Source organism: Dermacentor andersoni, chromosome 3 (genome assembly GCF_023375885.2).
Source record: "Dermacentor andersoni chromosome 3, qqDerAnde1_hic_scaffold, whole genome shotgun sequence".
NCBI lineage: Eukaryota > Metazoa > Arthropoda > Arachnida > Ixodida > Ixodidae > Dermacentor > Dermacentor andersoni.
This window is the reverse complement of record NC_092816.1, coordinates 130,270,501-130,296,426: the sequence shown is the minus strand read 5'-3', so window position 1 is coordinate 130,296,426 and position 25,926 is coordinate 130,270,501. Positions and strand designations below refer to the sequence as shown.

Below are 25,926 nucleotides of genomic sequence, written 5' to 3'. Positions count from 1 at the left end.
GCGGCAACCGTGCTTGAGAATAGCGGTGTGAAGACGTAGTAGCAGGAAGATGTGCAGAAAAGGTTGACCAGGTCACCCTAATCTGTAACACTCGCAAAACAAAGCAGAACTACGTGTGGCCCAGATGCCTCCCAGTTGCGTCCTCCGTGTCCTCAAAGAACGGTATAACTGTGGTGTTGTTCTGATATTGTTGGCTGCTCCTGTTTCTAACCCATCCAAACGCAGACAACCAGACCCCTCAAGCTTCCATCCGTGTTCGCACGTCTTGTGTTTGGAATGTGGGCAAAACTCATTAGGAACTGCCCGGAACATTCATATTTTTTGTACACGAACTTTAGACGCGTTAATTGTCATTATATTTTTGTTTCTTATGTTATGATGATAATTTTAGGCACTATTTTAATGCCAGAAAAGAGAAGTAGCAGGTTCCATTTCAAAGCACCGAGTTCTCCGTAATGCAGTCATTAAAGAAAAGAAAAAAAGAAACGCTCCAAGCCTGCGCGTTAGGCGACAACTACATAAATAACAGCAGCGCGTAAATGCTTCCTTTTTATTATTATTCCGGGGTTTTACGTGCCACAACCACGATCTGATTGAGGCATGTCCTAGGAAGGTAGGGTTGGAGTGCTCCGGATTAATTTTGACCACCTGGGTTTCTTTAACGCGCACCCAATTCACGATAGACTAATGTTATTGCAATCCGCCCTCATCGGAATGCAACAGGCGCTGCCGGAATCGAGCCCTCGAGCTCTCGCTCGGCAGCGCCATTTCTAGGAAACATAATTCAGCATGGTATTATTCGTTATCCTGTACGAATGTAGACCACCCAATAGAAATCAAAATATTGCGCTTGAATGCAACAAGGAGTAGAAGAGGCTGGAGGGCAGCCAGAGGTGGAGGGATTCTGTAAGTGCCCACTTAGTGGACATGTCGATTTCGTCTGCTGATGAAGTGCTGATTGGCTGGGAGCGCCTGCCTCTTTCCCACGCGTACCCCAGTCCAACCAATCAAAAACTTCAGCAGCAAACGAAATGGACATGTCCACTAGATGGACACTTACAAAATATCGCCCCCCTCCCTCCGGATGTTGTTGCGCTGATGCCTGAACAGCCGCAGTACAAGGACACAGGCTGAGTAGAGTGATATTCCTCAACTGACAGAAAGGAATAATTGCAATGTCTGTCGTTATGTGGTGGTGTAAACGTCAATACACAAAAGTGACCCCAGGGACTGCTCTCGGCGTCATCTCTTGCGAGAGAGAATCCAAGCCAGACTCCGTGGTGTAGGAAAAGACAGGGTTAGAGTGAGAATTTTTTATACGAGAAAAGTTTTAGTAACGTTCTCTTTGAGACATCCCACCAGACAACCACATATCCACACTAAAGAGGAACGGTATATTCGCAAACGTGGCCTTTATTTTCCCGGGGTCCTAAGAACATAGCTGCACTGAGTAGCGCCTGAACAAGCAAGGCAGGAAAAATTGGCAACGTTAGGAAGCTCTAATTTTGGCATTGCCACGTCTTACAAGGATTATCAATAAACGACCGGCGCTTACAGCAATATAGGGTGGTTGCAGTATTTGTGAACAAGCCCACCTATGAGTTCAGTGCTTTTAGACGGCAGCAATATGGATATGTCAGCCGTACGTATCGCTTTTGTCATCAAGGTTTCCACAACTGAACAAACGAAACTACGCGTGGAGGAAATACAAGAGTTCTCTCACACAGCGTACAGCCCGTTTAATGGAGTCCGTTCATCAAAAACCGCAATAAAACCTCTTCACTTTCATCCCATCCGGGCTGCCAGTGCAGCGGGGCACTGATGACAGATTGAAGACTACGAGATACTAACCCTAAAGACGTGATGCCGCGCAGAGGTTTTGCTGAAGTGTCGACCGCAAAACAGTTGTTCATCCACTGCACAGCGCCTTGCACGAAAGAAAGACTTTATACACGCTGCTCTCGCTTACTGCATTTGAAACAGAAAAACCCGTATCGATGGCAAGCATTCAATTTTCTTTTTAATTTTAACCTATACTGCTCTTGACCAACAGCGAGAAGGGACTGTTATTCATTGTGTACTCGCAGCATCAAATAACGTGATTCCGTGATACCCTATTTAACATCAGTGTAGCGCAATTGTTTCGCTACCGCTTACGACCACGTACACCCTCTATTGTGCTCGTATCTGTTACAAGCGTTCTGTTTAATGGGTAAAACAATGACCGGCGCCCGATGCAGCAATTCGCGACGGCTGCCAAATCATCAGCTTGCAGGCACAACAGATAAGTGCAGTGATGCAAAGAATGTCATGTGGAAAGGTCAGGGCACTTAAAAGCTAGGAGCCGGCAGTTTCCTGCTGATGCCAATTGATACTTTTGAGTAAGATTTCCTCGGTTATGTCGCTTAGACTCGCATACTGCCCAATTCATATAACTGGGTTAACTACGAGCATTGTCAAATAATTTGGAGAGAATATATGCTCACCACTCGGAGCCAATTCAACCGTGGTTCCAATATGCCGTAAACGTTTTTCAACGGGAGAACAGAAACTTTTTTTGAAAATACTGACGCTGTGCTGTTGACAACGATGCGATGAGACGAAAAAGCGGAGCGAGAGAAGGAATTTTAACATCTAAACATTATCTTGTAATACATGTTACCACCATTTTATTCTAGCTGCTGATTAACCTTTATGAGTACATGCAAGTGCACTTAAAGGAAATTGCACAATGCGCAACGATAGGGTGAAATTGTAAAGACCGGACATCTATATGAAGCACCTCATTTGCTTTTATTTCGCCTATTTGTTCATCTCGAACGATGGCAGCACAATGGACAATGCCTGAGCTTGCAGGGAATTTTGCTTATTTCTGTGAGCCCCAAGGTAGCACATGCAGGCTCACTTGCCGGTGAAGAGCTAATGTAAATTAGTAAGGGTCAACGTAACACCTGGGAAGGTTCCGCTTTTTTTCCAAATTTTGCATACGTCACACAATTTTGCGGAGGCACTTGAGACAGCCGAATGCTGTACCAAGCTATTAGGCCCACCTCGTTTTACAAGGAAGAACTACGGAGCACTACAGAAGCAGACGGAACGTTCACACAGCAGGGTTCACCAACCTCCGTTCGCGTCTCCCACCGGCGAAAAGGCAGCGACCGTCCGTCCCGTCTTCCCGCGTCGGTATTGTCAACTTCAACTGGTTGGAGAACGCGACAGCAGCGGCGGCGCCGGCACGAGCCCGACAGGCTCAGAGTCGGTACTTTCGGTCGAAGAAAGGCGACTCCCAGCGGAATGTGGTCTGCGGCCCAACCTTGTAGTTCTCGATGACGGCCCGGTACTTCCAGCGGCGCGGTATGCACAGCGGCGGCAGCACGATGAGCACTAGCACCACGGACACTGTGCCGGGAAGCAGCAGAAGCCAGGTGAGAATTCGCAACGCCCAGGCCGAGCAGTGGGAGTTGATGAGCGTGTACGTGTTGGGCACGTAGGCGCGCGTGTATGGCAGCGCGGCCACGGGTGTCAGGAAGAAGAAGAGCACGGCCAGTACGGCGAGCACGTCGCGCGCCACGGTCTTGAGCAGCCCGAGCACGGAGCGGGCCACGGAGGACGCCGATGCGGAGGCGGCGGCGGCCATGCTTGCCGCTTCGGTAACCACCGGCTGGGAGGTCCGCTGCTGATCTTCGACTCGTGTTCGGTGACAGAGAACTGTCGGCGACGACGGATGACAGGAAGCCGGCGAGCGGAGCAGACGCCGAGGGCGAAGGAGCCGGCGCCGGCTGACAGCGAGCGGCAGCAGACGACAGCAGCGGCGGGTGGGGATGTACCGTGGCGGCAGCCGGTTTGAGTGGCCGCCGGCGATGTGAAGAGCAGCGGGGGAACACTTGGCCGCTGCTGCTGCTGCCGCACGCCGTCGGGTGAGGAAGAGGTGCAGAAGCCGGCGGCTGGGGAGGAAGAGGAGGAAGGTGGAGCGGAGCGCCGCGCGGCGCAGGCTTCCCGCCGGGGTGTGACTCACCGCGCCCCCGACGGGGGGAGACGGCAGCGGCAGACCAGATCGTCGTCGCGGGGGCTGCTGCTGCGCCGACGCCGATGCGTACTGCTACGCCGGCAGGCGTGGTGGCGGCGGCGGCGGGAGGTGAACGAGCGCGCGGAGCGGAGTCGTGACTCCGCCGCGTTCTTTGAGTCTAGCTCGTGCAGTAACAGGAAGACGCAGGTTGGCTGCGTGCCGATGCGTAAAGCGCGTCGTGCTGCGGTGAGCTGCGGTCGCCCCGGGTGCCTGCGCAAACCTCAATACGTCCCGAGAATGTGACTCGGTGATCAGGTCGCGCTCTCGCACGGGTCGTAACGCCCAAGACAATAAAGATATAGCTGGCAGATTTTACGACATTGTTTAGATTATGAGCGAGAAACTTTGTTAATACGCTCTCTCTTATTGCGTAAAAGAATGGATGACATGCATGGTCGTTCATCGTTGTGTCTATGTCTCTTTACAGCTGGAAATAGCTTTTTGATGTCCATTCAAAAGATATGTCTTATATCAACGTGTACAGTGCAGTATCGTAAGGCAGGCTGCTGTCAGTGATCAAGAGAATGCTGCGGTGATAATGTAAAACAACCTTTCAAATGTAATTGAGTGATTGAAAACTTTATTGTTCCCCCGAGCTGGGGTGCCCGCCTCTTAACCTACACGTAGGTAGGGGGGGAGGACGAAGCCGTCCCCGCGCGTTGAGGACAGTGAGTCTTCACGGCCTCAACGGCCAGGCGGATTGCTCGACGCTGGTCGTCTTCAGCCTCGCTCTGGAGCAAGGTCTCCCAGGCTTCTGTACTGTCAATGTTTTCCTTGGCTCCTGGTGAGCCAGCACACTCCCATATTATATGGTCTAGCGTACCTTTTTGCTTACAAATTTTGCAGAGGGCGTCGTTATAGTCCCTCGTCTGTGTTAAGTAGATCCAATGTGGTGATGTATAATTGTTTCCCTGGAGGCGTCGCCAAACGCGAGCGTCCTCCAGAGAGAGAGACCGATGTGGAGGCGCAAAGATTCTTCTTTCGTCTTTGTAATGATCGACAATTTCCCTGTACGTGATGATGCTATCTTTTATCCCTGGAACTGGCGACTCAAGAGTTGCCCGGTGGTAGAGTGCTCAGGCGAGCTCGTGAGCGGCTTCGTTGCCTGGGACTTCTTCATGGGCCGCTACGCAAATAAAGGTTATGTGCCTCCTGGGAGGGTTTTTGAGTAGAATGGGGAGGGCTTCTTCCGAGATTCTCCCTTTGTTAAAATGTCAAATGTAAAACCCATGCTGAGGCGAAGCGGTACTTGAGCAGTGCAGAGGACATAATTCGATTTGGTGTCAATTTTATTTCATTACACATTCATGGACAAGTGCATTAGAGGGAGTGGTTACAGCAAAATATAGAATGTACTTTAGCAAGTAAATACATATATATGGGAAAATTAAGTGCAATTACAATTATATAATTTCAGGTAATGCTTCACAGCATGCCAGATGCTTAATAACAGTAACACGATTTGCTACTAAGTTTTGACGAGAGCACGCATATTCGTTGTTGCCAAATCGGTGATATTTTTAATAAATATTAAGTTTTTGTCAAGCACCCATACTCGTGGTCCTTTCTGGTTTGCTATCTTTCATTCACTGTCAGCGATCAGATGTATACGTTTTGTAAAAAATTATCCACAACGCTGCGGAGGAAATATTCATTACATAGGTAGTGCAAAAAGAGCGAAGTCACAAGCGAGAAAACGACAAGGACGCTGCGCAAATATAACGCTGTCGCAGAGTACTTTGTTGACATGACCCAAGTCATCAACTGTTTCCCCCAGATCGAGTATCATATATCATTCAATTTCCCATACTATTTCAGAAAGAAACTGGCGTTTCAACTGTCAATTCTTTTGTGCTTTTTCTGCGCCTGAATATGAACTTACGAAATCTCAAATACCAATATAAGCACTCATTGAGTATTTATGGATAGCCGGGAACCTACCCAAATTCTGTTCCGTGGACATTCTTATGTGAATTTTTCATGTGTGTCTCACTCACGGGTTCCAGTTTATTCCTTGGACAAATGAACGACCGCCCAAAGGCCCCCAAGCGGAATCATTGTGCGTGATTAAACACATACAAGCGAAGCAGTTTCTTATCAACACAAGAACCACACGTAAAAAAATTGCACCGAGTGCAGGAATTCGTGCTGATTGAAAGTGGGAAAGAACGTTTGGTTTGTCTGTCCAATTCCTTTTCTTTATCCGTGTCTTTGTTTCTGCCAATTAACAGTGAAAGCACCGAGTCGAGTTGTAGTTAAATAGATTTTGTTCTTGTCCTTGCATCCATTTATTTGTGCGCAAAAAAATGCCGAAATTAAGTTGAACCTACGGATATGATTTCAGGCGTTGCCACGAGCCAGAGGTATATTTTCGAATCATCAGCACTGCCACGCTTGTACCAATTTAAAACCTGGAGCCTAAGAAACACATGAAGTCAATTTATGAAAAATTGGAGTAAATGAGCTGACAAGAAAGCAGCATATTTTCCGGCAGCGCTGCAAAATTTGCACCATTGCTGAGCCCAAAATATTTTCTGTCTGATATAGGGACAACAACAACGAGAAAACATGGTGATCTAGAGTATTTTCTGTACAGCTGTTGCTTATTATATCATGAGCGCTGGGAAAATAGGCCACCTGAAGGCCGGCTATCCCAACCATCGAAAACAAACTCTAGTCATTAAGGAATGTAAAATAATTAAAGAAACAAGAACGAAGCTTCTGTTCTGCATACGGTCATTAACATCTAGAAGATTACCCTCTCCGAAGCCCCTCCACAAATGCGTCCGCAGATGGCTCAGAATGTCTGACAACACTGGTTTAAGATAATGTTTGATATATCGGTACGTAGGCAGGTATTCCATTACTTCCCCGTAAGAAGGAAGCAGACCACTTTCTACAGATAAAGACCCCGGGCCAAATTCACACAGCTTTTTGTTCGTAAGTGCTAATTTTCATTGGCTGATCGGCTAATAAAATGTGCTATCTCAGTATTGGCTGGCACGAACGTATTACGTGCAAGAACTTTTTGTGAATACGCGCCCTCGCTCTTTCGAACAGTTTGATGTCACTGCGCGTATAGCGCACCAGACAGCATATTCAGACTACGTGCAAGTAGGACTACTCATTCAGTCCTACTTGTACTTTCGCTAGCCAATGCTATCACTCAAGAACACACTACAGTTTATCATAATGTTCTGCATTTAAGAAATGTGTTCTGTGCACTTAACGTTTTAAAGAGAGCGTGTAGAGTAGGAGACAACCTAACATAATGCGTTGGAATTGAGTTGTGACCTGGGGCGCTATAACGTAAAGCTATTCCAAACTTTTCTATTCCAATTCTGCAATCAGCCCTCCGCGATTGGTCAAAAACTTTTTTGGACCACCTCCACTTCACCTGTCTGTCACGCGAAGTCACGAAAACCGCGATAGCTCTCCATTTGATATGGCGTGTACACACTGATTATGCATGATTTGAGACAACAAAAGCAAAATAGTTCTTTCTGATTCGACGCCTCTTCGCCATTAGCCCTCGGCTATTGGTCAAAAGATTTCGGGCTGCACCAACTTCACCTGCCTGTCACGCGACGTCACAAAACCACAAAAACTCGCGCGTCAAAGTGACGTGTACGCGATAAAGATGCATTAATATGCCGAACAAAACTGAGTTTTCTTCTGAATAGCCGCAGGCTGCCCCATTCTGAAAGGAATAAAAGATGGCCGCCGCCGATCGCTCAGGCACTGGCTACTCGGACCTGCCAGAGATCAGGGGTTTATTTGCGTATAATAAAACTTCTTGCGTGGCCCTGTAACGTTTTTGAGCACTTTCGGCCCGTTTACAACCTCGTTCTGCCAACTCTTCTCTGCTGAGAATCCATTCTAGCGTCATTCTTAAGCTTCCGTTGCATGCCGCCGTGATTGTCGACTAGCCACCACAACTAAGCAAAAGGAAGCGGACCAATCGCAGACACCGGTACCACCCTCTCTATCTGGTTATCGATTTTCAGTGCAGTGGCTCGGCCCCATTGAATCCCTCTCCACTTCAGTGCGCTCCTCGCCTCTTGTCAGCCAATTAGATAAGACAACCAGCTCTGTGTAGGCGATGTTATTCGTTTTTCAAGCAAACAAAAGTGACCTCCCATGAACGAGGAGATCGTTTTATTGGTCTGTTCAGACAACCCTTCTGGTAACCGCCCGATACTTGCGTCGCCGGTTACGCAAATTTGACATCAGGAGATTGGAATAAAAACATATTGGAATAGTCTTACGTTATAGCGCCCCTGTTGACGTCTGAGAAAGTGTCCGCATACTGTGCAAGCGGAAATGCAAAAGAGGGTTTTTCAAGAACTGCGTGTGATCAATGTAAAATGAAGTCGCAGTAGAATGAGTGCTCTTGAATGGGTTCTAGATATGTTATTCAATTGGTAACCCAAATCCAGGTTGTAAAATGTAGTGAGCCTTGTTTGACTTAGTGGTCGCAAGTGAAGCAACTTGAAGTTACTTTTTTCGCGAAGTGTGTGCTGCGATTTCACAATGGAAAAGGAATTCCAGCTTCATTACGTGCACTGTGATGGTGCTCTCGAGAACGAAAATTGCACACACACTCTTTCACAGCCATACATAGCGTGAAGGCTTCTGGCTTCCTCGTCATCCATAAAGCAGTAAGCCCTGCAATCTGACACAAGCTTCTACTTCACCTTGCGGTCCTTCCGAGTCTGAAACGACCTTCAAGGCTTCGGCGGTCTCTAAGAGCAAACATTTTTTTTTAATTTTGTGATAAAAATGAAGCCGCCTGCAGAGCCACTCATTAGTCATCGCGTAGCGTAAGCACTGTTTTCCACGCAAGTATGTGATTTCCCATCGTGTCGAGTCAAATTTACGTTATCACCCACGCAACTCCTCTGCTTTGCCTCCCTCAGCTCTCCTATTCGCTCACTTTGCCAGTTAGTTCCACGCAACGCTGAGAGTATGTCACTCGATATGCTTGGAGAAGAGTGGCGCAGGCCTTTCAACTTTAGTGTATCTAACTGATGACGTAATTTATTCATTCGCTCGTTGACGGAGTTTAATGCTCCAGAGCAAAACTGGACCTATCAGAAGTGCAGAGTGCAGTCTTGGACTACGTGAAAGCCAGCGCAATGTTGGTCCCTTCTCTTTTCTGGCGACCAAGTTTGAGGCTCGCTACGTTAGTTTAAATGTGCTTATGGAAGACGTAGTTGATAGGAAGATAAGGCTGAATTGGAAATGCAAGATTAAAGTGGGGCCTTCCCCGCCGCTTTAATCTTAAGGAGGGCTCCGTTTATCTTTGGAGACCTGGTGCTACTTAAAGTGCACCCGAGACATGCTACAAGCATTATCGCATTCCGCCAGCCATCTGAATGCCACTAACGTTACTGTAAATCACCCCCGCCACCTACACACATAGGCAGAACTCCGTAGGTGTTCAGACACCAAGGCGTGTCTGATTTCTGCATAATATAAGCGTATTTATAGCATGTATGACCGTGCTCATAATCTAGGCATCGGCGATTACCAAACGTTCAAATCATGCGGTGTGCGACATGGAAAGTTTAACTGAGGGGTACTTTCCTCAATTTACTCAGTATGAGAATCAGTAGATTCTTTCAAACAGGAGGGAATTTACCTATGAGATCAATTGCGCAGTGCCGAATTAAGGAATGTCGACTGTGCTCTTGGTATTTTTTTTTTTTTTTGTGACTGCCTGAGAAAGATCAATAGCTGAAATTTTTCCGGCGAGAATGAAATACTTCATTGAAACAGTGACGATATCTACGGCAAATTCTGGAAATGCAGTTCTTTTTTATCAAGAAATGTTTCGCATATGGATGCATGGATGGATAAAAAACTTTATTAGGGTCCTTTAGGGCGCGCAGCGGGCCGCTCCCACATCGGGACAGAGAGGCCGAGCCTCTCCGCCACGTCGCGGGCCCGTTGGACAGCCCATAACTGTTCTTCGAGGTTGGGGCTGTGTAGGACAGCATCCCAGCGTGAAGAAGTGTTACTTTCATCGCCGCGTAACGCGGGGCATCGCCAGAGCATGTGAGGTAAGTTCGCTAAGTCATTGCATAGTGCACATGTATTTGTCGTCTGAATTACGGGGTACATCTTGTGAAGAAGTAGGGGGTTTGGGTATGCCCCCGTCTGTAGAAGCCGTAGTGTCAAAGCCTGAGGTCTATTGAGTTTGCAATGTGGAAGGGGGTAGATCCTCCGAGCCAAGTAAAAGTGCTTAGCAATTTCGGTGTACGAGGAAGGAGAGTCCCGATTGTCAGTACCCCCGGCGTCACGTTGCCCGGTAGCTACGCGGTTGATGATCCCTCGCGCAGCTCCGTGTGCCGACTCATTGAGGTTGGGCGGGACACCCTCGATCTGTTCCATGTGGGCTGGAAACCAGATCAATGTGTGTGGCTTGATCTCTTTGCTTCCTAATATCCCTAGGGCCAGCTCGGATATGGTTCCTTTGGCAAATGCCCTAACAGCTGTTATCGAGTCACTGTAGATTGATGTCCTCTTGTCGTCCAATAAGGCCATCGCTATTGCAGCCTGCTCTGCCACTTCAGAGGACGTCGTCCGAATAGAGATTGCGTTCATTATTTGCCTTTCATGATTTATGCTAACTACAACGAAGGCCTGTCCGTCGGCGTAGCGCGCTGCGTCTACGAAACTGTTCTCCGAAGCCCGTTCACGAGCCTTCTCCAGGAGAGCCTCCGCGCGCGCCCGACGTCTTCCCACGTTGTGTTCTGGATGGACGTTTCGTGGGATCGGGGCGACAGTGATGCGGTCCCGCTGCTCGCGAGGGATGCTGCATGTTTCGCAGAAGGCTGCAAGAAATGCTCAGAACGAGCGCCATGGGCGGCGGGGGAAAGACACTGAACAGGGCAGGCATATATACGGCTCTCAAGTCAGGGAGCACACAGCTCAGTCGATCACCTAGTCAGTCTCTCTACGCATTCCTGCGGAGTAACATAATAACCACAAAAACCGAAACAAGCATTCTGGGTTTGACATTCCGTTAAAGCCAGAACTCACTTCAAGCGGCTCGCTGCCAGTAGCCACTGGTCATAACCCGCTTGAGCAAGAAATTATCGGTCGTTGGTCCTGTGCAGCAGCACAGGCTGAAAAGTGGCACCAAGCGGGAATTTCTTTCTGCCTTAAAGGGCCCCTCACCAGGTCTGACCATTTTGAGCTGACAAGCGCAGAGCATGCAATGCGCGCCAACGGTCGTGTTTCAAAGAATTACATCGCTACGCGCCGCGGTATGGCCTGAAATTTCAATGCGAACGCCGTTTTCCTCTTCACTCGCGGCGAATCCACCCTTAGAGGGACGGTGAAGTAGTCGGGCTCCTGCGCCTACGTAATCGTGTCCGCAGTGTGACGTCGCTCGTGGTGACACGCGACTTCGAGAATTATTCATGACATTTGTTATCTGTGCGATGTGTTGCTTGAATTGACGAATTGAAGTTTAGGGAAATAATACGACACACAAAGGGATGTCTGCGTGTTTTTTTTTTCTTTTGTTTTACTTCGCACCGAAGCAAGAGAGATGTACTTCCGCTTCTTCTGCTTGTTCCCACGGTCGTGTGGTCACGTGCGCAGGTACCGAAACTATGCGATGTTCTACTGTGTTCCACAGCGTGATCACGCTCTGCGATTCGCTTGTTCTGCCTCAGTATTCGTGTAGCACTGAATTATACCGCTAGTCATATTTCCTTACGCACAGCGCGCAAAATCGTGCGCTGCGCGAACGAGACAACAGCTTGCGCATGGCGCGGTCAGCGGAAATGCGTGGCGCAGAAAAAGAAAAGCGAGGAGAAAAAAAAATGAAGGTGGGGCCTGTGACGTATGCGTAACGCCATCCTCGCGCTGTAGTATGGGAGAACGCAGGGAAGGAATTTCGCTTGTGAACGCTAGACGGGGCGAGTGGAGAGAGCGTCTGCTAAGCAAGACGCTCTCTGAAATCAAGGGTTCGCGGCACTGAAATATTTCTATCTCGGCTATTAATGAGCCGATATGAAAACTTTTTGTGCCAGAACGCTCCCTAGAGGACACGTAATAACTTCCAGCGTATAACCAACAATTGTCATGGGGCCTGGTGAGGGGCCCCTTAACTTAATGTCGCTTTAGACTCGAGCGGCACCAGCGCCGCAAGTCGCACCGCACGCAAGCGATCATGAGCGGCCCGCCGTTCACGACCGTTCTGACGTCACGAAAAGCGTTCGGGAACTTTTGCCTTGTGCGGCCACCGCAAATCTGCCCTCTCATTAGACTGCTGGGGTGGGACGTCTTCATGGCAAACACGGTGCTTGCTCGAAGTGAAGCAAGGCTCGAGGCCTGGGCCCCGTTTGCTGCAGCGCTAATTTGTTTTTGTGGTATTAATGATCATTACAAGAGTTGTCCAGCATCCGCAGAGTTTGTCATCGAACGCTGCAAACCGTTGCACCCTTCCTGATCTCTCCAGTGCGTGCGATCGTCAACAGAAACGGACGGATAGCAGGAAGTGTGCTGTGTTACTCGAGAGTCCGAAGAAATGAAGCCGCCGATTTCTTTTTTTGTGCTGTTTTTCGCGTGTGCATTGTGAAAGTCAAGGATATCACATATACGTGCATTCTTCGTGTGATACACGTTCATTGTGAGTCGAAGTGAAAAGTGTGTGATCGCCCAACCCCGCATATGAAATTTGGATGTGTTTTCTCTATGAGGCTCATCGCACGTAACAGTGCGTGTATGTGTGTGTAGGCGAACGACAGTCCTGTTGAAGTTTCACAAATGATAATACGAACAGTACCTATAAGCTATCTTGCCTCGTTATCGCTGTCATTCGTCATGCGCTACTCCGCGTGAGGTGTTTCACTTGATGCGACGCGTCGTGATTGTTGCAAATACCCACAGAACGTGTCAAGTTCGAGCCCTCTGTTCCCTGTTTGTGCGAAGCGTGTTAAGGAAATACAAATCTTAATATGTGCCATATGTCGCAGCGTTACTAGGTGTAAAAGTGTTCGTTTTGTGCAATGTGCGTGTGCTTTGAAGCGAACCCTGCATAAGCATTGCGGGTAGCTTTCTTAATAGAGAAGCTCTGTCGAACCGGTCGTTTCTATTTGATAGAAATCTGATTTACTTCGAAAGTTTAATTTACACTTAATCATACACCTCTTTCAGCGGGACGAATTTAGGAAGGAATGGAAAAGTTACACCTGTCGTGAAGTGCGGATGCACGTGATTGCAATGGTGTCTTAAATGGAAATTTAGGGCAGCCTTCATTTTTCTCATGGGGACATTCATGTCAATATCGGTAATTATGAGGTGCATTTTAGATTACGCAAACAAGCTTTATATTGAACGGACACTAGCAGCTTGCATAAAACGAATCTACACAGCTCGATTCACGCTGATGCCCAATACGACAAGCAGCTTGTGCAGTGACCAATGGCACGGCGAATGAGCATACTATTGTTGAGAAGTGGCAGCTTCCTTCAAATTCATTATAAATTCAGCTTTTCTGGCAAAGTGGCATGCATGTGAAAAGAAACATGCAATTCTCTGACCATGAAGTTAGAGTAAATACACTGTTGGAATGGAATGCTCTGCCGGCAGGATCACAGAAGTATTGCCAGCAGTTCACAGCGGTGGTCACCTTACTAATTCTAACAGAGTCTATAAGCAGAATCTGAGGTTCTCCTTTATAGAAAAGAAAAAGGCCGCAGGCCCAAGGGCTGGAAACCGGTCTCGGAAAGTGACATTCACCTGTTCACTCGGAGCGGTGACCCGATACCCAAGGTTGACACCATCAGAGTCCTGGGTATGTTCATTGAATCATGCGGCGGCAACGGCACTGCGTTACGCAAGATAATTGCGAAAACCGACAATGCTTTTCGCTCGTCTGAAGGGTCACGAACAGACATCGTGGCCTCAAGGAGCTGACAACCTGCTTCGGCTCATCAAGGCCTTTGTGCTGTGACACTTCACCTACACGGTGGCCATGCACAACTGGCTCAGAGCCGAGCGGGAAAAGCTTAATGCCCTCATTAGAAAATTCTTCAAGAGAGCCCTCGGGCTGCCCGTCAGAACGCATACAGAGGACCTCCTTCGGCTCGGCATACAGAACGCCATGGAGGAGATAGCCGAGGCTCAGGAACGCGCCCAACTAACTCGGCTGTCCACCACGCCGGCCGGCAGGCGTATCCTCGAGGAGATCGGACTCGCACCCACCAAGAACTTGGCTGAAGACACCCAAATCCGCAGAGAAATAGGGGAGGAGATCGTGGTCGCCCCTTTGCCCCGCAACGTTCATCCCGTTCACAACGCAGGTCGCCGCAAGGGAAGAGCATTGAAACTACTAAAGCAAATAAACAAGGACATGAGCGAAGCAAGCTTCGTGGACGCAGCTGCATACCGAGACGGCAAGGCTTTTGCGGTTTCCGTCGTTGACACGCTGGGCAAAGTCATCAACTGTGCTTCCGTCCGGACGACGAACCCAGAGGTGGCCGAGCAAGTGGCCATTGCACTCGCCATGCCAGACGGTCGAAGAGAAAGGGTGTATAGCGATTCTAAAGTGGCCGTCAGTGCATTCCAGAAAGGCCGGGTAGCCCGGCAGGCAATTCAAATTCTGAAAGGCGCCAAACACGGCAACACCTCCATACATTCGATCCTTTGGTTCTCTGCACACGTCGGGGCGATTGAGGGGATTCCTCTGAACCTCAATGAGTCGGCCCACGAGGCTGCGCGTGGCTTTCCCGACCACGCTGCCCTCGGATCGGGCGACTCTCTCCCCGGACACAGAGACGCTCCTCTCACTCACAACGAAATCACTCAATTCTTTTACTTAGAGAGAAGGGTTTTTCCCCCACCTCACTCCAAGCTAAGCAGGCCGCAGGCGGTCACACTAAGACTTCTGCAAACGAACTCCTACCCAAATTCGGCGTCCCTTAATAGCATATATCCCGAGATTTATCCGAATTGTTTTTGCGCGGCCTGTGGTGAGGTAGCTACGTTGCCTCATATGCTCTGGGAGTGCAGGTCGCTGGGCCCGAAGTTCACCAAGGAAGAGTGGGACGCGCTCCTGCGAAGTCCTGTCTTTGAGGACCAAATCCTGGCCGTCCAGCGCGCCCGCGATCGGGCCGGCAGACTAGATCTGTCAGTCCCGTCGTGGGATTAGCCGGGTGCGCGTTTTATCGCGATTTGCTGGACCAAATAAAGGTTTATTCACTCACTCACTACTCACTCACTCACTCACTCACTCACTCACTCACTCACTCACTCACTCACTCACTCACTCACTCACTCACTCACTCACTCACTCACTCACTCACTCACTCACTCACTCACTCACTCGGCCAAAGGAAACGTGGCCGGTACTTTAAAGACCTGCCTTGGTTGTTCATTCTGTGGTTCATAGCGTCTGTCTCTTCTATTGACCTTAAATGATTCGCCAACACAATTTGTGACTAGTACCAGCGTAATATGACTGTGAAGTTCTTTAGGTAATATCTCCCTGTTTATTTTGCTAGCAGTCAGAGTCTTAAAATGACTTATGCCCACAGAATATGCCTGTAAAGTGGTTTGCTTGTGCTGTTCCACCTAGCTGTCGCGTATAATTTGCAGGTGTAGTGTGCTTGATAATCTAAATGCCTATCCTGTTCATCTTTATTTTGCACATGCCGAGGGTCCACTTGATAACTCAGCCATATGCAGCTGCGTCGCTCGACGCAAGAGAGAGAGAGAGAGAAAACAAGGGTAGGAAAGGCAGGGAGGTCAACCAGAACAGCATCCGGTTTGCTACCCTACACTTGGGGTGGGGGAAAGGGGAATAGAAAGAGGATGTAAGGGAGAGAGTAACCACTGAGTACGTGTAGGAGGGACGCCATACACAAGGACACTCTAAACGGTCTGTTAAGCCCGTGCACTTCAAGTACCGCACTAGTGCACGAATCGCTTTTCGAGCCAGTGACGGGTGTGGCCACGGTCCGAGTATCCTTGACTCGGTGAAAGGCCTCGAGTCCAGTCTGCGTAAAGTTGCCCGCAGAGAGAGGCGTTGGACATCGTAGCGAGGGCAGGTACACAATAGGTGCTCGATGGTCTCCTCGCACCCACAGGAGTCGCACATCGGGCTTCTCGGCCATTCCCATACGGTAGGAGTATGCGTTCGTGAACGCCACTCCCAGCCACAAGCGACACAACAAGGTTGCTTCGCCGCGGGAAAGGCTAGATGGCAGTTGTAGCCGTAGCGTGGGGTCCAGTTTACGTAATCTGCAATTGAAGCCACTTGAAATCCAGAGATCTTGGGACTTCTTGCGCGCAAGTTGGCGAAGTTCTCTGGCAGCGTCCGACCTCCCCAAAGGTGTTGGACGCGTCTTGGTATCTTCGTGGGCACACCGGGCAGCCTCGTCAGCTAGGTTGTTGCCGACGATGCCACAGTGAGCAGGAATCCACTGAAATATAATGTGGTGTCCTCTTTCCAGAGCATGGTGATGCAGTTCCCTGATTTCAGATGTCATTTGCTCGTAAGTTCTGTGACGTAATGCGGACTTGATGCTGTGAAGGGCTGCCTTAGAGTCACAAAATACGACCCATTTCTCTGTTGGCTCTTCGGTGATGTACATCATAGCGGCATGGAGAGCTGCAAGTTCTACCGATGTAGATGTAGTCGTGTGCGACAATTTGAATTTAACTGTAACGTTCTTGGCTGGAACGACGAATGCGGCAGTTGAGCTGGTAGGTGAGGTCGAACCATCGGTATATATATGTATGCGGTCATGATACGTCTGGTGCAGTAACAGGAGCGTAAGTTGCTTCAGAGCCGGCGATGGATGATTGGACTTTTTTTAAATTCCAGCAATAGCAAAATTCACTTGAGGCTGTCGCAAGCACCACAGGGGAGAGGAAGGCTTCGCCGCCGGTGTAAAAGATGCCGGTATGTACTCTTGATGGGCGCTAATCACTCGTGAAATGGTCGCTTGAGGTCTCTCGGCTAGTAGGGAGGCCAAATGATGGTCGGGGTCCTTGACAGATGGCGAATGTGCGCTCTGAGAGAGTCGCAAGAAAGACACAAAAACACGTCTGCCCCTCTTTTCATTTGTTGGCAGATTCCCGGCCACGGTGCTTTGTACCTGAGAATTCAGCTACTGTCGCAATATCAGCTGCAGTGAGAATATTTTGGGCAGAAATGACGAAAGTCAGGCAGTAAAGACGTACTGCTGGCGAAAATATTTTTATTGTTATTGCCAGCCGGCGTCAAAGTACCCACTCTATACAATTTAACTGCGTTATCTTGGACAGTGCGTATATGTGTGAGTGTAGGGGCTGTAAAGTGTTTAGCGCGGTATATATCATAATCATCACCCAGCTCTTGGAGTAGCATGTCAGGCGAACAGCCAGGCTAATATCTCCAGCATACCAATAAAGTTTGTTCTATCTCGCTCTCCCTTGGACAGTGCCTTACATTTATTTTTTCACATGAATCTACTACACAACTTGACAAATTATCGCCGTGTCATAAATATTAGAGCCACATCCAGACACACTTTATTTTTTCGAATTCATAAAATATCAGCTTATTTGTTTAAGTCAGCTGAAAAAAATTAGCTAAACCCCGGATATTTAACTTACTGCATGTGAAAAGAATGAAATGACGTTGCCCACGCCAATATGAATTAATTTTGTGCACAACAATATATTTGTTTCTTCAGAAGCGTGTCTGTTTATGTCTATTTATGCATATTCCATTTGTGTCTTGATTGCATAAGTTGTGCTGCTCATGTAACACGCAGAAAAATATAAGCACACTATTTTCCACCATCCCATCTGACAGCTCTGTCCTGGCCAATCGAGGCACTGATAGAATTAAAAAGCAGTCATCACGATTGCTCAAGGAAATGCTCATACTTTATTACTATTTACATTCAATAAAACTCAATCTGATTTCTAGAATCTTCGTAGCCGAACTCCCAGGTCCCCGGTGCTGGAGAAGAAACGTCGAAACAAACGAAGCAATGACGCACTGCCCCGCGTGCAAACGCACACATTTGCCCTTGATCCGCCAGCCTCATATTAAATTCTTAATTTCAACCTTCTCGTCTCAATTTCGACGGCAGAGGTTGAAATACCCTTCAATACAGCACACCTTACCTCCTCAAAGGCAAACAGAGCCACAGCTGATTCCCGCAAGAATTTAAGAAACATAAAACAAAACAAAACAAATTGCACTAATACAAAAAAAAACTATTGACGCTACAAGGATCATAGGAACTGCAGCCTAGCATGTATATGGCCGCTACTAACCAAATAGTGCATGCGAAACCTCAGTTTACTAAAACAAACTGCTCAACGCATTAAATTTTCCGTTCACCTTGCTTTTTTGTAAGTGACAGTGAAAATATATTCCCGTAGAATTAGACTCTACCTGAGCAAGCGTCCCTTCTTATGACAGATTTGTTGGAGCCAAGTCAGTCGATAGTGGTCTGCTTCGAAAGTGAACTTCGCTCCGTACAAACAGCAAGACAACTTCTGCGCCACCCAAGCTATAAATACAAGCAGGCGCATTCATTATATGAGGCGCAGTAGTCTTGTTCTCGGTTGGTTGACTTGCCGCTAGCGTAAAGTACTGGATGCTCCTCCCAGCTTCGCCTATGTAAGAACTACTCCCAACCCTCGGTCACTGGCGCGGAACTGCACGACGAGCTCTTTAGGTTAGTCTGGGGTCGGATGCGTCGGTCGTGACATCAGAACGATTTTTAGGTCATGAAACGCTCGTTCTTACGCTTCATCCTAACGAACTTGTTCGGGCTCTTTCTTTCGGTGCACGTCTGTCAGCAGGCTCGATATCTGAGAGTAATTAAGAATGTATCTGTTGTGAATCAGCATGCGCCGCTGACACGTGCTTGTTTTGTCAGATTCACCGTCCTTGCCTCTTGTGAATCGGCAGTGGCTGCGGCTGACGTCACAAGATAAAGACTATAAAAGCTACACTAACCTTTAATAAAGCGCTCGTTCCTTGCCAACTGCTTCACGAGTTACTTCAGTGGCGACGAGGGTGCCCACCACCGGGCCGTGCCTGCTCCATGGCGGCCCACGCCGGACCACCGGGTTTCGACGAAACGGACGACAGTTGGGACGCCTACCAGGTGCGTCTGCAGTCCTACTTTGAAGCTTTAGATATCGTCGACTCCAAGAAACGACGAGCCCTGCTAACGGCAGCCTTAAGCACGGCAACAGTCGGCATAATAACGGTAAGGTGCGCGCCGGCGAAGATTCAAGACCTTACCTATGAGAAGCTGCTTGAACTGCTGGCAGAGCACTTTGCGCCACAGGGCAACGAAATAGCGGAGTCGTACAAGTTCTTCACCAGATGCCAGCGTCCCGACGAGTCAACGAAGGACTTCATTGTGGAAATTCGGAAGAAGACCTGCAGTTGCAACTTTGGCGAGGCACGGGACAGGATGCTACGAGACAGACTTGTTTGTGGTCTACGTGATACCGGCGTTCGTCGGAAGCTTTTGGCCAGACCTTCGCTGACGCTGAAAGAAGCCGAAGATATAGCGTTAGCAGCAGAGATGGCAGCTCTCAACGTTGATCACATGGAGAGGACACAGGATTATGGCGACGTCCATGCCGTGAGGAGCAAGGTGCAAGGTCAACCGTATTACCACAAGACTCATCCGAGCACTTCTCGACCAAGCGAAGACGTCGTTTGCCCGTGCTGTGGTAGCACTAAGCACAAGGCAGCAAAATGCAAGTTTCGCCGGGCGGAGTGTTTTCGCTGCCGACGTAAAGGGCACCTAGCTAAGATGTGTGTATGGAAACAAGGGGTGGCCCTTTGTGAGGAGCATTCTTCAGAGAGCGACGACAACGAACTTTGTCTACTGAGTTTGTACACTACGTCGGTAAACTTGGTCAAGCCTGTGGTTCGCACCCTCTGCTGGAGCGGAATTCCGCTGACAATGCAAGTGGACACCGGATCACCTGTCTCCATCATTACGTGGAAAACATACTGCAAGCATCGGCATGCCTGGCCTGCGCTCCGCGAGACGTCCTTGCAGTTGTCCTGCTTTCTTGGCAAGCTGCCCGTGAGGGGTCAGCTGAAACTTCCGGTCTCGTACGCGGGAAAGGCCCTAGATGCAACTCTAACCGTACTGCAATGCGAAGGCCCGAACTTGTGCGGGCGAGATGTCATCAGCGCATTTGAGCGTAGCGGAAGGTCCGTCTTCAGCATTCTCGGCGAGGAAACCTCCGGTGAGCAAAATGTCCCTGACAGTACTTTGGTTAGCGCACTCTTAGAGGAGTTCGGCGATTTGTTCACGCCAGGTCTAGGTCTAATTGATGGCCCCGCAGTCCATTTGCGGTTGCGGGAAAATGCGATCCCGCGGTTCTGCAAAGCACGTTCTGTGCCGTATGCAATGCGGGAGCAAGTGTCAAATGAAATAGACAGACTTGTTAAGCATGGCATTCTTTCGCCTGTCGACAGTGCAGAGTGGGCCACGCCTTTGGTTCCCGTTATCAAAAAGAATGGTTCCATTCGGTTGTGTGGCGATTTTAAGGTGACCGCAAATGCTGCATGTGTCACGGAGCAGTACCCATTGCCAAAAATAAGGGATATCTTCGCAAACCTAAACGGTGGTGAAGTATTCAGCACCATCGACTTGAAGGATGCTTACAGTCAGTTGCCGCTTGACGAGGAAACGAAGAAGATATTGGTCGTCAACACTCCGAAAGGCCTGTTTTGCTTTAATAGGCTTCCTTTTGGTGTAGCCTCTGCTCCTGCGATTTTTCAGAGACGTATGGACGGCATCCTGCAAGGCATTCCGGGCATTCAAGTGTACCTGGACGATGTGGTAGTCGCGGAGAAACGCGGCAACTGCGAGACGTTGCGTGAAGTTTTCAGACGTTTCCGGCAACACGGTGTCAAGCTGAATCCGCAGAAATGCAAGTTCCGACAAGCAGAAGTTGAATTTCTGGGACATCGTATAAATACGAACGGATTGTTACCTAAGATGGACAACATTGCTGCAATAATGAAAATGCCGAAGCCAACCGGTGTTGCGGAACTACGGGCGTTTTTGGGCTTCGTGACCTACTACCACTCATTTCTGGGAAACTTGGCTACTGTTCTAGAGCCACTGCATGAACTGCTAAGAAAGAACACACGCTGGCAGTGGGGAGCGAGACAAGATAACGCGTTCCGAGCAACAAAGCGGCTGCTAGAGGAAGCTAAGTTCTTGGCGCACTACGATCCAAGTAAGCCGCTTATCTTGGAAACCGATGCGTCGTCGTGCGGCGTCGGCGCAGTGCTATATCACAGAATAAATGGGCAAGATCGACCAATTGGGTTCCGGTCGCGAACGCTTTCAGCTGCTGAGCGTAATTACGCGCAAATTGAAAGAGAGGCATTGGCAGTTGTCTTCGGGGTTACAAAGTTCCGGGAATATCTGCACAAACCTCTTCTGAGCCTTTTCAGCCCCGACAATCCCGTTCCCGCCATGGCCGCTGCCCGGATTCAGCGTTGGTCCCTCTTGCTAAGCGCCTACAACTACAAAATTCAGTTCAAGCCAGGAAAGACGTTGATTCCTGCAGACACTCTCAGCCGTTTACCGGTGAGGCAGGAGCATAACAACACTAAGGCCGCAGAAGATGACGCTCGTGAGTATGTTCTTCTGACCGATTACCTCAATACCTGTCCTCTGTCGGCGAGTGACTTGGCTAGAATGACTGTTGACGACAGCGACCTCGCGCAAGTCCGTGATTACATTCAGAATGGCTGGCCACGGTACTTGCAACCGGCTCAGGAGCCGTTACGCGTGTACATGCACAGGAAAGACGAACTAACGTACAGTCACGGAATTGTGTACTGGGGCCATCGAGCGGTTATTCCAGCAAGTGCGCGGCAGTCAATGCTGCGTATGCTGCATGATGCACATCAAGGGATAACGGCTATGAAGAACCTGGCACGTTCTGTTTTCTGGTACCCAGGGCTCGATCGGGACATTGAGAAGCTGGTCAACGCGTGTCCAACATGCATAGAATGGGGCAGCATGCCTCCTGCCCGACAACCCGTGCCTTGGCCGGACACAGAGGAGCCATGGTCTAGGGTCCATGTCGATTTTGCGGGTCCTGTGGAAGGTAACATGTTGTTGATCGTGGTTGATTCCCATACGAAATGGATCGAGGTTACCGCCATGAAGACCGCCAGTTCGGCAAAGACAATTGAAGCACTGCAGACTATGTTCAGCCGGTTCGGTTTGCCGAGGACCCTGGTGACGGACAACGGGCCGCAGTTTACTAGCGAAGAGTTCAGGGCATTTATGAAGCGCAATGGCATCGCTCATTTGCGGACAGCTCCCTACAAACCGCAGTCTAATGGCCTGGCGGAAAGAGCAGTACGGACTGTCAAACAGGGGTTAAACAAAAACACACGCGGCAGTTTGCAAGCTCGGCTGGACCACATTCTTTCGCATTATCGGCGCACTCCCTTGCCAAATAGGCAAACCCCAGCTTCTATGCTTCTCGGATATCAGCCACGTTCTTTATTGCACAACGTCGTGTCACGACCATTCCCTTCTGCAGGTGCGTGCAACAGTGGCCCACCGCTGAGCAAAGACGTCTGGTTCAAGAACTATGGAGTGGGTGACAAATGGAAACCAGGCGCGGTAGAGTCCACCGAAGGCTCGCGAATGGCAACGGTAAAGACTGCAGATGGGGAGCAACATCGCCGCCACCTCGACCAGCTAAAGACCAGGAGGACCAGCGTGGAAGGAGAAGCGGTGGAACCCGACGCCCCCATGCAAGTACCGACTAAAGGCAGTCAGAACGCAGCGGCAGACTCGCAGTCACAAGGACTCGACAGCAGTCACAGTCAGGCTCAAGTAGACACCGACATTCCAACGTCATCAGACGGGCCGGCCGAAGCAGAGGTTGCTACCAGCGAGCCGCAAGTGATTGACCGACCTGAAGTGACACTGCGTAGGTCGAAGCGGAAGCCCCGGCCCCCAGACCGCTTCACTCCTTAAGGGGGAAGAATTGTTGTGAATCAGCATGCGCCGCTGACACGTGCTTGTTTTGTCAGATTCACCGTCCTTGCCTCTTGTGAATCGGCAGTGGCTGCGGCTGACGTCACAAGATAAAGACTATAAAAGCTACACTAACCTTTAATAAAGCGCTCGTTCCTTGCCAACTGCTTCACGAGTTACTTCAGTATCAGGTGGAAATACTCCGCAATCTCAGGAAACTACCTGGCGCCTGTCTTTGTCCGCGGTTGAGCAAGGTTAGTGATATGCCCTAACTTTAGTTTGGAGGGCCGCCGCGTTTCCTTACCCACGACATGCCCAAGATAGGTAACCTGTGAACACCCGAAGATGCAGTTTTCAGCCTTTATCGTGAGACCCGCGTCCCGCAAACGTGCTAGTACAGTTAATAGTTGTCCTATGTGCTACTCCTAGCTGTTCGAGAAGATCGCCACATTATCCAAATACGGGATCGGAGAGCCTCGCACGTCATGGAGAACAATGTCCATTAGCTTCGAAAAGCTAGACGGTGCGTTTTTCAGGCCGATACTTAGCATGGGGGATCGAAATGTACCAATCGGGTAAATAAAGGCCACGTACCTGCTGACGCTTTCTGACATGGGTACCTGCCAGTGCCCTCTAACCAAGTTTGGAAATGTACTTCGCGCCGCCCACACGTTCTACCCGCTCTCGTATGTCTGGTATTGGGTAAACGTGGTCTTTCGTGACCGCATTAAAGCTCCATTAGCCCTTGCATGGACGAGGTCCTTTCCCACTCTCTTCTACGAGAATGATGGGGGAAGTGTAATCACTATCCGCAGGCTCAATTACCCGAGTTCGAGCACTCGCCTTATTTCACCTCCATTATTTCTCGCCGGTGAGGTGAGACTAAGTACGACGCTCACCTGGTTAGTTATTTTGAAGTTAGCTCATTATCATCAATGATGAGATTTGTCATTGCTGGCCGGCTGCTGAAATGCTGACCAAGCTCGTCAAACAGCTCCAGAAAGTACCTTACTTGGTTGGTCTTGAGAGCTCATCTGTTCACAGACAGATCCAATATGTCATTTACGGTGCACTCCGCGTCTGTCTCTGTGTCCGAAACTGGAATTTGGACCGCTACCTCATCTGACGCATTTAGTACTTTGTTCTCAACCTTCTTCCGGCATGAGGCTTCACTGAATTGCAGTGGCAAATGCTTACTTTAATGTTTCCTGGAATTTCTATCGTGTAATTAGTCTCCGAGATCATGTATATAACCTCGACAAGGCCCCTCCCACTGTACGGTAGTTTCTTTTTCCGTGAGGCCGTAGAGAAAGAGAGAGAGAGAGAGAGGAATATATGAAGGCAGGGATGTTAACCAGTCAAGGAATCTCACTAAGTCAACCACCCTGAAAACTCGACTATGCGTGTTCCTGTCGCAGTACGCATTCCGGCTTTCTTGGGCGTCCTTTAGTATTTTTCCCACTACCTCACGCAAGACACTGAAGCGGTCCAGCAACTTCAACACTTAGGTCACTACCGTCTGGCTTTCGCCCATTACTTCCCACATTTCTCGCAGCATTCTGAGAGAAGAACGGAGGGCGCGGCCGTAAATCAACTCTTCTCGGGTGGACCCCATTGCTTTGTGTGGAACCGTCCTCAATGCAAACAGTGATGAAGGCAAACAACCCTCACAGTCCTCTTCTTCTCAACACTGTTTGACTGCGAGTGATACATGGAGCTGTGTATCAGCCGTACCCCACAGCTTTACAAAAACGTTGTTAAGGCACTTCTAAATAGCGCCCCGTGGTCAGCCTGAATTTCAGCTGGAAGCCCAGTCCGCGCAAAAGTTGGCGACAGAGCGTCAACTATCTCGACCAAGTGGAGATGGTTTAAAGTAATCGACTCGAGGAAACTTTGTCGCCAGAAAAACCATCATCAAAAGGTATTTGCACCCTGCTCTGCTCTGCGGCAAAGACACCATTGTGTCGAGTACCGGCCGTCTAAACGGCTCTGTGGTCAGGTGAACCACCTATGAAGGCACTTCGAATTATTCTCCCGGTTTCCCAACTCGTTGACACGACTCACACGATCTTACAAATTTCTCAACGTCCTTAGAACATCCGGGCCAGTCATATTCTAACAAAAGCCTCTCTTCCGCTTTGTTGATTCCTAGACGACCCGACCAGCCATTTCCGTAACACAAACTTTTCCGGACACATTTCCGTGACACAAACCGGCGAGCTTTTCTTCTCCCCTCTTGCTGACCAACCTGCTTCCCGCACACTCGCCGTCATTGAAGATGCCGTCGTCTTACCGGCAATATCCTTATTTAGAGGTCAAGTTTCATCTTGTGGTGCCGACGCTGATACATTTGATGCTATTGTTTAGCCTGCACCTTCGAACGTTGTGAAGCAAAAGTGTGCCCGTAACTCGATGCGTCCTCTCTATGGTCTGCGAAACAACTGCACTATGAGTGTCAAACTTATCCGCCCAGTCTGTTGTGCTGCTCAAGGGTATGCGACTTGCCTCTTTTGAAGCGGATACTATAGTCTCAAGGTAGATGCTATAACTGCTGACACGTCGCACGAAGCTAGAGCCCGCGGGGCTGGCCCCGGTGTCCCGGAATACTCATTGCCGCTTCTAAAAATGATCTAGTCACTGTCTTGAGAGAAGTGTCAAGCCCCTATCAGTGTTCTTAACAAGCCTGCTTCATTGTTTCATTTCGCACAGCACGCTAACAAAGTTCGCATTCCAACTACGCAGACTCGCCACAGGATTGACAAAGGGTGCACGCATCCGATATGGCAGATGCCTTACCCCGTGTTCGCGTCGAAGCCCAAGCTCATCGCACAACAGATCGACGATATG

At 49.3% G+C, this 25,926-nt stretch overlaps 1 protein-coding gene across 1 annotated transcript in view; it reads right to left on the bottom strand.

Annotated features, from left to right (window-relative positions):
• Window positions 1-19,139, bottom strand: part of LOC126525226 (uncharacterized) — a 56,822-nt gene extending 37,683 nt beyond the window's left edge. The window contains exons 1-2 of the mRNA XM_072286899.1: window positions 19,131-19,139; window positions 3,123-4,099 (exon numbers count right to left, since the gene is read on the bottom strand). Of these exons, the coding sequence (XP_072143000.1) occupies window positions 3,251-4,099; window positions 19,131-19,139 (858 nt within the window). The 3' untranslated portion in view covers window positions 3,123-3,250. The remainder of the gene's footprint in view (window positions 1-3,122; window positions 4,100-19,130) is intronic.
• Between the last annotated feature and the right edge of the window lie 6,787 nt (window positions 19,140-25,926).